General features: G+C 29.8%; 1 protein-coding gene and 1 long non-coding RNA gene across 4 annotated transcripts in view; one reads left to right on the top strand and one right to left on the bottom strand.

Annotated features, from left to right (window-relative positions):
* Window positions 1–14,512, bottom strand: part of LOC145976196 (uncharacterized) — a 37,382-nt gene that overhangs the window by 16,873 nt on the left and 5,997 nt on the right. For all 3 annotated transcript variants that reach the window (XM_083107227.1, XM_083107228.1, XM_083107229.1), the window contains exon 4: window positions 7,727–7,904. In XM_083107227.1, the coding sequence (XP_082963353.1) occupies window positions 7,727–7,904 (178 nt within the window). The remainder of the gene's footprint in view (window positions 1–7,726; window positions 7,905–14,512) is intronic.
* On the top strand, window positions 1,056–2,757 carry LOC145975535 (uncharacterized). Its single transcript, XR_014440002.1, has 2 exons — window positions 1,056–1,215; window positions 1,939–2,757. It is a non-coding gene; the product is annotated as an uncharacterized LOC145975535 (long non-coding RNA).

The following is a 14,512-nucleotide window of genomic DNA, read 5'->3' on the forward strand; positions in this document are numbered from 1 at the left end:
GTAAATCCATTTATTTAATAAAATATTTCACACGAAATAATTTCAATAATTTTGTAAATTATATATAAATATACATATATAGACATTTCCTAGAGTTAGGAATTACTATATGCAAATTATGAAATTCATTAAATTTATTATTTATCATACAGTATATAAAATTTACTTCCACTAAAAGTCCATTTGTAATATTTTCCCGGAAAACCTTTTATTTATTCATTTTATTCGACAGTTGTATAAATATGAAAATTGCATTAAAGAACCCCGTGTCGAGAAAGAAGCAAAGAATTGCATATTTTACGAGATGCTCGAATAAACATAGATTAAAGTGAACGCTCTAGTGTAAAAAAGAAATAAGAGAACAAATAAAGCTGCACATTAGCGTGAATTATATTTCGAAAGATTACAGATCGGTTAAAAGCAACAGCTATCTCGTATTTTTCTAGTAATGATTAAGTAATGTATATTTTCTATGTTAAATTATTGCAACAAAAAAATGCAAAGAATACATACACACACTGAATATACACACCCATATACACACACAATCATAATTTTAAAAAAATTGATACATTCAGAAATTCATATTCTATTCACACATTTAGAAAAATTATTCATGAGTTTAATTAGATGTTAAATAGAAATTATTATGAAAAATATCAGTAAAAATTAATGTATACAATTTTATAGTATTTGCTCAGAAAAAGAAATTTTTTTGGTATTAATTATATATATAATTTAATAGCAATAAAAAAATTTAGTAAAGATTGAAGTTGGATTTTCTAACAGATTTTTCTTTATTTATTTTTCCATTATACTTTTTTATCGTATATTATTGCTTTAGACGAATTTTATTTCACTATATTATTTCTAAAAATTGTCCGGAAAGCGAAAAATTATACGGAATTCGCAACACGTCATTTTAAAATGCACAAGAGCATTGACTCAGCATTGCATCCACATTGCACGCTACCACCGGTCGAGATTCCACGAATATTCCACATCGTAGTTTTTCACGTTTCCCCCGCTTGTTGATCTTTTGCCACGTGATCATAGACTTTCCCTCTCCGCCATAGTGCTACCAGTTTAGAATAACCTGAAGCTCCGACATCCGTACCATTCGTGAATTTAATCTCGTATAGTTCGCGTCCTTGTGTATTGCCCTCGTAAGCCCCATCGAAAGCGCCATAAGCTTCATCATGGAAATTGCCAAAGGTAGGCTTACAACAAATTGGATTTTACATTTCAGACAGTTCTATTAAAATTATTACAGCTGCATTTATTTATATTTTAGTTGATTTGCAATTACACTCTTAATTAAAAAGACTTCTCGTGCTTCGCATTTTATTTTCGAATAGCTTAACTTTCGATAGATTTATTAATAAAAAATAATAAGAATTAATAAAAATTATTAATAAACGATGCTTAAGTCGGACAAATTTTTTATTAAATATGATAGTTTCATATACGCAATTTCAGATTCTTATACAAAGATAAGAAATATCATAATCTCGAGTAATAATGTGCATAATTCTTACGACTTGCAGATATATATTATAGTAATATTATCTCTTTTATTTTTAATCAATTTGACAAGCTCGCATAGATTCTGTACTTATTCATAATATATAATTAGCTATGATCATTTCTAATGTACGTATATTGTCTATTAATTGATTCCTCCATTACTTATTTATTTTATGTTTATATCACTTCTCACACATCTCTTATTATAATTTTAAATTTACGATAAATTATATTCCTCCTATTTTCATATGTAAATTATTCGCTTCAAACCTATTAACCATGTTAATATATTGCAAGTGCTTAAAAAAATGTGTGTACAACAAATAAAACTGTCTACCAATCTTTTATACAAGTCATTCAAAAATCTTTTAAGTATTCAATTTGATCGTGTGAAAACTGTGATTCTTTCAGTGAACGATTCGAACAGCAGCCTCGTCGAGCAATCAATGAATATAACGTCAGCATCGAAATCTGTCTCGGCGGAAAAATCTGTACAAAGTATCCAGACGAAGTCAGTCGTAGAGTCATCGACCTCGATTAAATCCGTCACTTCCTCATCTACCAGATCACACCAATCGATGGAATACGAGGAAACGACCGAGTATAGCGATTAGTGTAATTAAAAAATAACATAAATCCTCTCAATAAAAAAGACTTGACGCAGGGAAAAGCTAAAAACGCGATAAGATTCGGCTCAATTTGATTCGTCATTTAAACATTCATCCTCGGACGCTACTTGACGCTATTGCTCCTGCGAAAAAAGTAATCGTATCATATCAAAAATAATAAATATTACTCAAAATCGTAAGAAAACGTCGAAGAAAAATTAACGATGGAATTCCGTGACTTCTTCTTCAATTTCGACCTCGAAGATCTACGATCGATAATCGAGCGGAAGAGTCAAATCGACCGATTCAGGCGTTCAGTTGCAGGGTTGTGCACCGAAATAACAAGTCTGTCGCATGCACGGTCTATGCAGCGATGCGACAAGAAGAAATACCACGAGTCAGAGGAGACAGACAAGAAAAAATTGAAAATGTGCCCGTGAAGGAACGTTCAAAAGCCTCTGGCTCTCATCCAATCGATGTGGTTCGCCGCCAATTCAACTTTTTCTTCTTTCTTTCAAATTTTTTTTTCCTAATCGACTCATCGCTGCCGATCCCTCGAATAGATCGCTTGACATGTGCGACTATTCATTTATCTTTGTATAATGAAGTTTTTAAGACATTATTAACGCATTTGTTCATTGACCCTTTCTCACTTTTTAATAATTTATAATTAACTATCTTATTTATTAACTCACATTCTTTCTAATTTATTAAATACGTTCATAAATAACTTAAGATATATATAATATAAATATAAATTGACATTAATATAAATTGACATAAAAATGGATTTTAACTTTTCCATATATTTTAAATATTTGCGCGTATTTAGATGGAGACTAAAAATTAAAAGAAAATATTTCCATTCTCATATTTCTTAGATTTTTAAGCTAATATAAAACTAATGTATGTATCAATGACGAGACAATTCTAGTCGTGACACCAAAAGAGCAATAAAGTTTTCTGACATTAGCTAGCACAAAGCTAATACTGAAAAAAATTCAAAAGGAGGTAGTCTGGGGAATAACTTATTATATGTTACTAAATGTATAATAATGAATCCTAAACCTTCTCATATCATTTCTTTTCTCTTTCTTTCTTTCTATTTCTCATTCTTTGTGCCCTTTCATAATGATACTAAACCGAGCTGACACGTACGACTATGGTATGGCCTGGCAATGATAGGGAGAACTGTGTCGAGGAAAGGAAATATAATTTGAGGGAAGACGGATATCGAGGATGGTAGAGCAAGCGATAAAGAGAAGCTACCAAGGGGAGGGGGAGACACCCTTTTAAGATTAAATAGTGTTTTTAACTACCCCGGAACATGCAATAAACAACGATGAAAGTTTTAGAATCGTGCGCCAAGTTCAGTAACGCCCTTTAGAATTCACGAGAAATAACTGTTTCCCAAGGGAAAGCGCGTATGGGAAAAAAGAGGGAGAAGAGATTGGGATCTTGGCACGACGGTAACAGAACAGGGGTTTCAATATCCTGTCGTTCACGCAAATGGAGCAAGTACTCGGGAGGATATGGGAATTCTCGAACGCTTTAGCAACTGCGGAACACGAATCGAATGATCCATGTGAAGCGTTTGCTCTTCCGCATCTTATTGCGAGTTGACTTCTGTTTGACTTCTGTTTCTCACGATTGATATAAAACTCTAAAAATCTACATAAAAACTGATAGAAAGAGATGCTTCTTTGATCATGCGTTTTTTGCTCGGACAGAATCATATAGTGGATTAATATTTGAGTAACCGCAGTTTCATGAATTTATGATCACATCATCTCATATATATATTCTTTACAAAAAACAACTGTTGCAAACATTAAACATTAATTTTAGAATTTTCAAGTAGCTCTTCTTATATTTTATTTATATTATATTTATCTATTTATATCTTATAAAATAGAAAATCAAATCAACTATTGCATGCAAATTTTTATAGAAAATAGCATTAAGAATCATTAAGTTCTCCAATGTATATTTTACTTGAATTACATTTCTATCGAGTTTTAATATATTCGATCACAAAAGCGAGATGGATCGTTTACAGAAATCCTCGCGAAAGCAGGTCACATACATCATCGAGACAACTTCCATTCAGAAATTCTGCACGATGGAAAGAAATAGATCGCGAATCGTCGGTAACGTTTCATTTGATGCATCTTTTATGCGACCGAATATTTAGTTGACAGAAACGAGATGACCTTTGTAAAGCGATATTCACTTTAAATTAATGCAAATAGGATCCTTCGTAAAAGAAAGTCTTCGCAAAGTTTGATGTATTTTGTTAACTTCGTTATAAGCTATTTTATTCGAGCTTCAAGAAACGCGAGACTGTATATCTAAACGTATATTTGGAAAAAAGTTTCTCTTCTCGAGCGAATATTGTGTGATTTTCTTTGACGCCTACAATCCTTTAGCCATATCATGATAAACTTTCAGATTTATCATGCTGTAAATACAACTTTGGAGAATTATTTCATCCTGAATGTCAAAGGAGCCCCGCTGGCAAGGGACAATATCTATCTCGTTTCTTCCAGAATATACTCAAACAATCCATCATGTTACATCATAACTGGACAGGATTTTTGTTTAGGCAAGTATACATATAACAGAAGTAAAATATGTCGATAAAAGAAACATTCAATAAAGATAAAATCGATTTTCAAGAAATATTCAAACAGTAAAAGCTTTCATTACAAAATTGATCCATCAATTCAAGAACAAACAATAAAAATAAAAGACAAATATTTTCAAATAGGACATGTAAAAATTACTAGTCTTGTTCCTGTAAAGACTATTTACCAAAAAATCTTTCGTGTCAAAATGTTATTCTACAAATAAACGTTCGTCTTCGCGTACATTTATCTTTATTTTTCTTGTTGCGGCAATCGGGAAATATATTTCTTCCATATTTATGCCAAATTGAAACTTTATTACAATTTTATCATATCTTATTCTACATGCTCTTATGCTGGTTATCTATTAGGTATAACAAGTGTTAGAATTTCAGAAAAGATTTTATGCCCGGATTATTTATCTATTTTAAAATCTAATTTCTACTTTTTAAATATCACAAAATATGCTCCACATTTCTAATTTATCTTCAATATATGTGTGTCACATGTACGTAATAATAATACATATAATACGCGCACAATATTTATCATAAAGAAAACTGTAAATGATTGTTTTAAATTGCCATTATATATATATATATATATATATATATAAACACATATATATATATACATGCGTATATTGTAAATTGAATGTGTGTATAAAATAAAAAATATATTTTCTCATAATCTTCACTATATCATCTTTTTAATTATTTAATTTTATAGAATTTATAGAAAAATTCAATATACATACATATACTTATACACATGTACATACATATACGTGCAAAACTGATTTACAAGTATAATAAAGAGAGTTAATTATCTCCATAAATTTCTCTTAGCAGGCTCACATCTGTAGATTTGGGGGAAGTATTTATGTATCTTATAAAAATGAACTGCGACATCCGAGATTTCAAGTTCCCAGGTGAAATATTTACATTGTCACAATGCCCGTTCAGTGTGAAAAAACTTTTTCAGTTCATTGGGAACGCATTCTGGCCATCTCCGTTACAGTTTATTTATGAGAGTTATTCCGTTTCCGATACAATTCACAAACAAAAATAATCTAGTTGCAAAACGCTGAACTCTATCTGCAATATCCGCGTAAAGCAGTTTACAAACTCGCTTCGTTCAATTTCCTAAGTGGGGAGACATTAAAATTTGAGTGCCGGAGATTTATTACAAGAAGTTGCTAAAGGCTTTCTCGGGAAATAAGAAGTAAATTGATACGCGCGTTAAAGTGAAGCGATTAAAGTTAAATAAAATGTTAATCGTAGAAATAGCAATTTGCTTATTTATTCCGTATCTTTCAAGTTTGTTAAAGTTAACGGTGTAGATAATTTATGACGAAAAAAAAACTGAGTATATTAATAATTAATCTTATTACAAAACTATTTATAAAATTGAGGTAATAAATTGATATTATATGAAGTTTTATTAGTTATTAATATAATGACTGATATTTTCTAAAAATATAAAAATATAAAAATTTCTAATGTAATTATATACAAAAATAAAATAAAGTTATGGTGACTAAAATATCCAAGGCAATTTGTACCATTGCTATTAAAAGATATGGGAAAACTTCGTTTATCTACTGCTTTTTTAAGGCAAAGAGAAGAAATTAGGCCGACCTAACAACTTTCAACAAGTCGCAGGATTAGATCCCCTCGTAAAGAATTTTCTTTCACCTTCGTTTCGCTTGCGTGCTTCCTCAAATTGGCAGCATTGGAACAAAGAGAAAAATAGAAAGAAAGAGAGAAAGAAGACAGTAGAACAACTTTAAGGGTAAGAAATATTTACGAAAAAATATTTTATTGAAGATAATATATCACGTATTTGAGATTAATGTGTCTTCACTTCGATTCTCTGTCGATGTTGTAAGGCTCTTTTCTGTCATCATACTTTCCCCTCTCTATATCGAATCCTCACCTTTTTCCACGCTCAAAATAGCATGTGAAACGAATGAGACACTTCGTTTCGTTCAACTCCCAGAATAAATATTGACGCGAAGACGAGAGAAGTAGTCGGTTTTTGGAATCAATATTTGATTTTCTTATATCCGAAGGAACACACACACACACACACACACACACACACACACACACACACACACACACACACACACACATATATATGCGCGAAATTTAAGTATGCAATCTATCTTGTTAAAATTTGTGGCAGATATTATGTTGTAAAATACAGAACAAATCATAAAAAGAATTAAATAATATTATCTTTATAACATAAAGTATATAAAGCAAATTGCCTCTAGACGCTAGTTTTCATTATTAAATCAGTTTTGTTTAAACTCAGCTTATAAACACAAACTGGCTTATCTTACAACAATAATAATTAGTGAATGTATTTAAATGGTTAAATTCCATATTCAAGAATTTAGGAAAACATTCTGGATAAATAGATAAATTTTCTTGAAATTTTATACGATTAATATGCGATTAATATAAGTATATGTATTATACAATATTTATAATATTGCATTATATGAAGAAAAGAGAAAATTATGGTAGTTATTTAATCAAGTCTGATTTTCTGAAATTTCAAAGATATTAAAGATTTAAACAAAAAAAATGAAAATAAGATTCTCTTCATGATTATAATTTATAATTGTATGCATTTTCAATATAAGCGTACTTCTAATACATTTATCTTCTACGAAATAATGTAGCACGTACTTAAATCGAAAGTGTATATAGTGTAAGTATGATACATTTCATACGCTAATGTATTTCCCGGCAATATCTTCTTGCAGCTTACTTAAGATCCAGTAGTCGTCTATCATTTATTATATGTTCGCGTGTTTCGAATTACATAAATACTCAATTTATGTGCCACGTAAAACAAATGCATAGATGTGTGAGCAAACAAGAGAAATAATATAACTTTAATTTATTCCGTTCGCGCATATCAACATCATAGAGAGTCTCAGTAACTCACCTGCTACTATTGACGGAAGTATTGCTCCTGCTGCGTCTGGAAATGATAGAATCACCTCGATTTACGACACCCTTGTGAGTGATACTAAAAGCTCTGAGCCTGTACAAGTCATCGCTAGCTCTGGGGTTATACGCTTTTTCCGGTAGACTGTGCACACGTGGTCGTATGTGATCCGGTACTGTAATACAATAAAAAAAATATTAAAATTTATTTAGAAAATTTCTAATAATTAATATCTAGTATAATTAAATATGTGAAATCTATTTATGTAGATACAAATATAAAAGAAAAAAGTATGGCTATAAATATATCTAATAATTACACACATATGATATTTTAATATAATAATTATATTGACAGTATTGATTAATTACACATTTAATAATATAATAGCAGCAAACTGTTAAATTATTTATTTCGAATAATAGAAAGAAAAAAAAAGAAAGATATGAATCGTAGATATCTATTCCGTCTATTTTTATTTTCATAATAATTATTTTAAAAATTCTTTTTTTATCTATATCTAGTGTGCGCGCAAGAGATACGAATCATGATGATAAACGACTTTAATGTGCTTCACCATATTCTCCCAATATAATTTAAAAGTGATTGCTATGAATAATCAAAAGCATACAACGGCTTATTGCACGCATGATAAATATTGCGGCTTTTGATAGAATTAAAATCAACGGATTGACCTATACATCGACATACGTTGACAATTAATCTATGTTGCGCGAAAGCAAGTTACAAATTTATCCGTTGTAAAATTCTTGCTTTAAAATATATCCTTTTATTCTGTTGTGTGTATCGAACTTATATCCATTGTAATTAATTAGCTAGCGATCGTACGCGTTACTAACACTTATGTCATGGGAAACACTTTACAGCGCGTATGACAACGTCCCGACTTTTGTACGACGTTATTACACCGTTAACACGACTAGATAAACGACAATCGATGATAGCTAAACCAATATCGTCGAGTTAAATATTCAATTCCATTACCGAGCGATATCGATTCAACGTCGAATATACTGTATATTACATAGTAATAATTTTAGTATGCAACTCGAGTACTGACGATCTCTTATAATTACTAGTCAAACACTGTTCATCAAAAGAGTTATCAATTATCAACATGTTTTGATTCATTTAAGTTGCTTCTCACATTTTTACTGAAATATTATATACAATATATTATATACAAATGTACACTTCGAACACGAAGTAATAATACACGAAGTAATAAAATCAGCGTAAACGGAAGAAATATAGTGTACGAGAATGAAAAATAGGAAGAGAGAAGAGACAGACATACAAATGAGATACCGTTTCCGAGTTCATTTACTTTCAAGCATGCTATTTCGCTTGGATAACGAAAATGAAGCGGGTCAACGTGGGCGACCGCTCGCTATAATTTGTCACCCAAACGTGTCGACGGACTTGGATGATTAGACAGCGGAAAGAATTGCCTCGTAGCTGCTTTGTCGTAGAAAGAATTATTGTGACGATATCATAAATCGTACGAATATCATTGTAACAAATGTACTGTGAATTCCGCGATATAATCAGTTATCCCATGTAATAAAATCCTACGTCGGAACGGATCTCGGATACGTAATATTACCAGTCGCATACTAATCGATAACCTTCCCAAACAAACGACGTATGTAATTAACTGAACACATAATTATCGGTTACAGTTTTTAAACACGACAAATATGAAAGATTTCAGAGACAGATTATTCGTATTAAATTCGTATTAAATTATACAAAATAACTGACAATATGAATACGCACTATGAAATACAGATTTAATCGTGGCGTAAAAAATGAATTAATACAACTTGTTATATACGTTAGAATATAATCAAATATATATATATATATATATATATATATATATATATATATAAATTTAAACCATATATTTTATAATCTATTAACGTAATACCATAATCAACGAAAATTGAGATATAATATAAAAATGATAACTTCAAATTTTTATATCTTTTCACAACTTTTAGCATGTCAATTTAAATATCTTTATAAATTCCTCCCAAATTAAAATTTTGTTAATTAAAGTTGATCGTTCAACATTATGTAAAGCCTAAAAATCTTCCTATCGCATCTCTCACTAACATTTAATTCACAAAAAACTCTCTAAATCTTTATTAAAAATTATTTTATATAAAAATATTTCACAAACTGCACTTGTATTTAGATCACATATTAATACTCTAGAAGACAATCCGGGCTTCCATGTAGAATTCGATTAAAAGACCTCTCAAACGAGAATGAACTAATCAAGACGCATTTTTCAGGATTCAAGATCTCATTCTTTTATCAAGACCGACCGCTGAGTCGAGTAAGAAGGAGGATCGATCGACCGATTCGGTTTAGTTAGCAAGTTTAATTGGATCGCTACTTTTATGATCGGACTCAACAGACTCGTTTCCGATTTACAAGGCTTTTCAAATAAATAATATTGCATGCTATAAAAACTGATCTGGCGCGAGTGACGTCGATCATTAGCGATTCTTAACAAAATGATTTATAGGATTTATTATCCTTATAACTGCGCAAGTCATCTATCACTACACTTCCTATCTTATGCATTCTCATTTATGCTTTTTCTATGCAACATATGAAAGTGACATGAATAAAACTATTAATAAAAATAACTGAATTATTCTATCCAAAGAAAATCGAAGCAAATTTTAATTTGTTTGTGTTTTTGATTTCTCGTACTCGTAGATTTATGCATGCTGTTGGCATCATGTCAAAACACGTGTCTCATCATTTTAGTTGTTGAGAATCGCTGTAGTTATTTTGCACAAAACTTGTATCTATTTTCTTAACGTATTGCGATAAAATTATGCGATTAAACTAAACAGTACAATAGAATATGCATATGCTTTTTTCTTTTTTAAATTAAATATCCTTTTATTATCCAAAAAAATTGATTATGTTTAATCTTATCATAATCTTTAAATCATTTTTATAGATTAATTCGAAAAAACTGATATATTTTATTTATTGAATAAAATTATGAGATATTTCTATTCTACTGTATTTTTCAAGTTTCTAATAATATCACACTCAAAATTAAATATTTGACATGTTTGTACTTTTCATTATTGATATTGTTTGACACATATTGTTTGACACTCTACTATACATAATATTTCAAATAGTAGTCAATCAATGCATCAATATCAAATATCAATCAATAAAAAAATATATATATTTATAATTCATATTGTGTTTTAACCATGCGATAAGGCAAACAATATTGTCGTATAATTCAAACATTCCTCAATCAATCTCGCGCTTATAATTATGTCATATTATTTTCATATGTATTTCTGTAGATTGTACTTGATAACTAGTAAAAGTACACATTTTTTGCCTATATTAGAGCATTTCAACTTTTAATATAGTTACATTCAACTGGACATTTGAGAAGTTTGAAACACATGATACTTGACAAGAAATTCGTAGTTATGTGTATAAATATAAATTAATTATATAATTAATAAAATTAATTAGATATTACCTATGTCAACACGTCTTCGTTATTGAGTTTTGAAAATGTGCATTGTTATCGATTATATATAAAATTAACAATAAAATATAAATAAAACTTAAAATACGGATACATGTTTTAGCTTCATATATTTAATTTCTGCAACATTAAATTCCGATAATATTTTTCAAAAGTTTCAAATAAGTGATAAAAATCAATAACTATTTTATCAATTTATCACATTTTTCTGTGCATTTTTTCTCGCGCACTCTGAACAATATTGAACAAAAATCGAAAGTAAGAAATTTACATTTTAATGTGCATAAAAAAATTAATAACTCACGATTATATAAGACGATCAGAGCATTATATCTGTGCTGCCGAAATTCTGCTTTACTGGAATCCAATCTTGAGAAAGAAGAGGGTTTATAGAAAATGGTGAATAATAAAACAGATCTCGTCGAAGGCAACGAATTAAGCGACGGAGGGTAGAAAGCATTCTATCAGAAAGTCTTGTGAAGGAACGACAAATCTTCTTTAGGTATTTTATTTTGCCGCGTACACTGTTCTTATCATTACTAAGAGAATTTCACGCAAGGCGAAAAAATGCTATCTACCCAAAGAATGCACGAGCTTCTGATTTCTAAAAATTTCGTCCTAAAATTTTATACAAAAACCATCGTAAAAAAAATATATTTTTTAAAATAATATATTCTTTCTTAAATATTGTAATATATTTTTCATCAATTAAGATTCTCCCACATACATATGGTAATCTAATTTTCGAATTATATATTTTCACATCTTTGAAACTCTCTGCTTTTATAATCAAGTTTTTTTTTAAAGAGATTTGTAATCTCCTAAAATATTCTTATATAGATCATCATTTTTTAATTAAATATATAAAATCTGTCTGCATGTGTGAATTTGTGTATGTGTGTATCTTATTAAACATAGAGATTGTCTTGATGTAAAAAAAAAATAATAATATTCTGATAAACACATTGAAAGAAAATCTCTGATGATTAATCTTAATCATTTATTGTCTTCATTCCACACGTTGCAACTTATAATCACAAATTACTTTGCGGCAAGGAGTCTCATGCTGTTTGCACAAAGTATTTACGAAGACGATGAGCGAGTAATTAATTTCCGGCGCGTTAGGGTGGCTACTTCGAATACCTAGATAATCCGACAATTTCATGCGGTTTTCAAGTTACATCAGAATCAGAGAGTTTTTGATCAGACAGGACGATTCATTCAAATAGCTGCCGGCTATGTATATAAAGCTCGAAATAAAAAATTCGATAAATTAAATTACTTTCGATTTAGAAGATTTTAAATCATTCCCAAATTTTCAAACTAATAAACGCATTAATATTTTATATTAATTGAAAAAGACATTAAAAATACTTAATATACTAGTATTATAATATACAGCTATCAAAACGTGAAATTAAATCAATTATTATATTTCATAAAACAATTAGCCACATATGATCCAAACAAGATTACAATTCAGATATGCATTCGCAAGATGTCGCAATCTACGAAATTGCCCTACGCGATGTGATTCAAGCGACTGATATTAATTTTGTACTTCGCGCACGTATATTAAACTCAATATTACGGCTTCAACTTTAAGTGCGATGAACGATTAATTAAAGCATCGCAGACGGCGCGACTGCCATAAGGGTACAACTTTTGCGTTGTTATAGAGGAAATGAAGAACTTTGAGCTTTCAGATTATATATACTCACTCCCCTTCTCCGTTTCTAGAAATGCAAATGCACGACGAACAGCTTTCGTCGTTCTCATCCGTGAGAGAAAACCTGCTATTCGCGTAAATAAATCTAGCTCGAAAGTAGGCTACGTTTAGAAATTAATTTTGCGGCAGTTACACGTGCAGAAGACATTCATAATTCCTTTATATTAACTCACTATACCGTAAATTTGACACGCGCGATACGCACATTTCACGTGCTAAAACAACATCTCGCGCACACATCCGTGTATATTAATATATAATTATTTTATTTAGTCACTGTTGGACAATTTGGAGATACTACTATGTTTACATTTATGGTTAAACTTAACAAGAAGCCGTTTTAGCCTTTTACTGTCTTCATTACGCGAAGAAAAGATTATCGCAAAAGCAACGATGTTAAAGCTGCTTCACATTTGTATAATATCAAAGCATGAAGTAATAATAACCGACGGGATCGTGCAAATGAGAATAAATGTTGTATTAATTTCCTACATTAAATTGTATGATATCGTTATCTTTTGCCACAATCGGAATATAAAAGGTGATGTAGGAAAATAGAGCTAGTATGTCAAGATGACAGTTTACTCTCTTTCTATTTGTTCTTGAATTCGTATAATAAAAATTCGTGCAAAGTAAAATTTCAGGAGAATAAATGCATCGTGTGCATTTAAAAAAAATAAAAATTGAAGTCAGTAGTACGATATTAAAAATTCGATGTTGAATAAAATTCATTTCCACACAAAGTCCAATAAATTGCACGATATTTTTGCAAAATGTACATAATAATATTGTATAATAGAATGTGCTCACTCTTGAATATTGACAGCGAATTTATCAGCAATCATGGAAAAGTAGTAGACTCTGATCGATACATCGAGCTATTCATTTGGAAATAAACGACTTCTGTCAAACCTTGTTCGCATTGCAACTTATCAAGAGTTATAATGATTTTATTGTTAATAATCGTAACATGTCTAAATCATGTTTAAATAAATGATTGATTGAGAATTTAGTCAAAATTTATTATTAAAATAAGTCCAGTTTTCTCTAACAAAAAAATTTTAATAAAAATGTTTACGAGAACATAAGAAATAATAAGTTATTAAAACACTAAATATAATATAATAAATTAATTTGCTTTTGTCTACACTACTGCATAATATTTTTGAACAGTTATGCTTGTGTAGTTACATTCTATTCTATAGGATATTTATACGTTAGGATTATCCGTAAACATACTAACAGCAATGTCGCTGGTCAACATGTCGAATAAATATTCAATCATGATTGATACCGCAGATTATGCATATTTGGATTTCAAATATAAAAGCTATTGTCGGTCTCATATTGAAATCTGTCACTTTTAAAGTTTCTTTAGAAAGGTTGAATTAGAAATCACATATTGAAATTTCTCAACAAAGATTATAAATATTTAATTTATATATATGTATACACACACACACACACACACACACACACACACACA

The sequence above is a fragment of the Camponotus vicinus genome, unplaced genomic scaffold (assembly GCF_025532165.1).
Source record: "Camponotus vicinus isolate PSW18456_S1 unplaced genomic scaffold, iyCamVici1.0 SCAF_8, whole genome shotgun sequence".
Lineage (NCBI taxonomy): Eukaryota > Metazoa > Arthropoda > Insecta > Hymenoptera > Formicidae > Camponotus > Camponotus vicinus.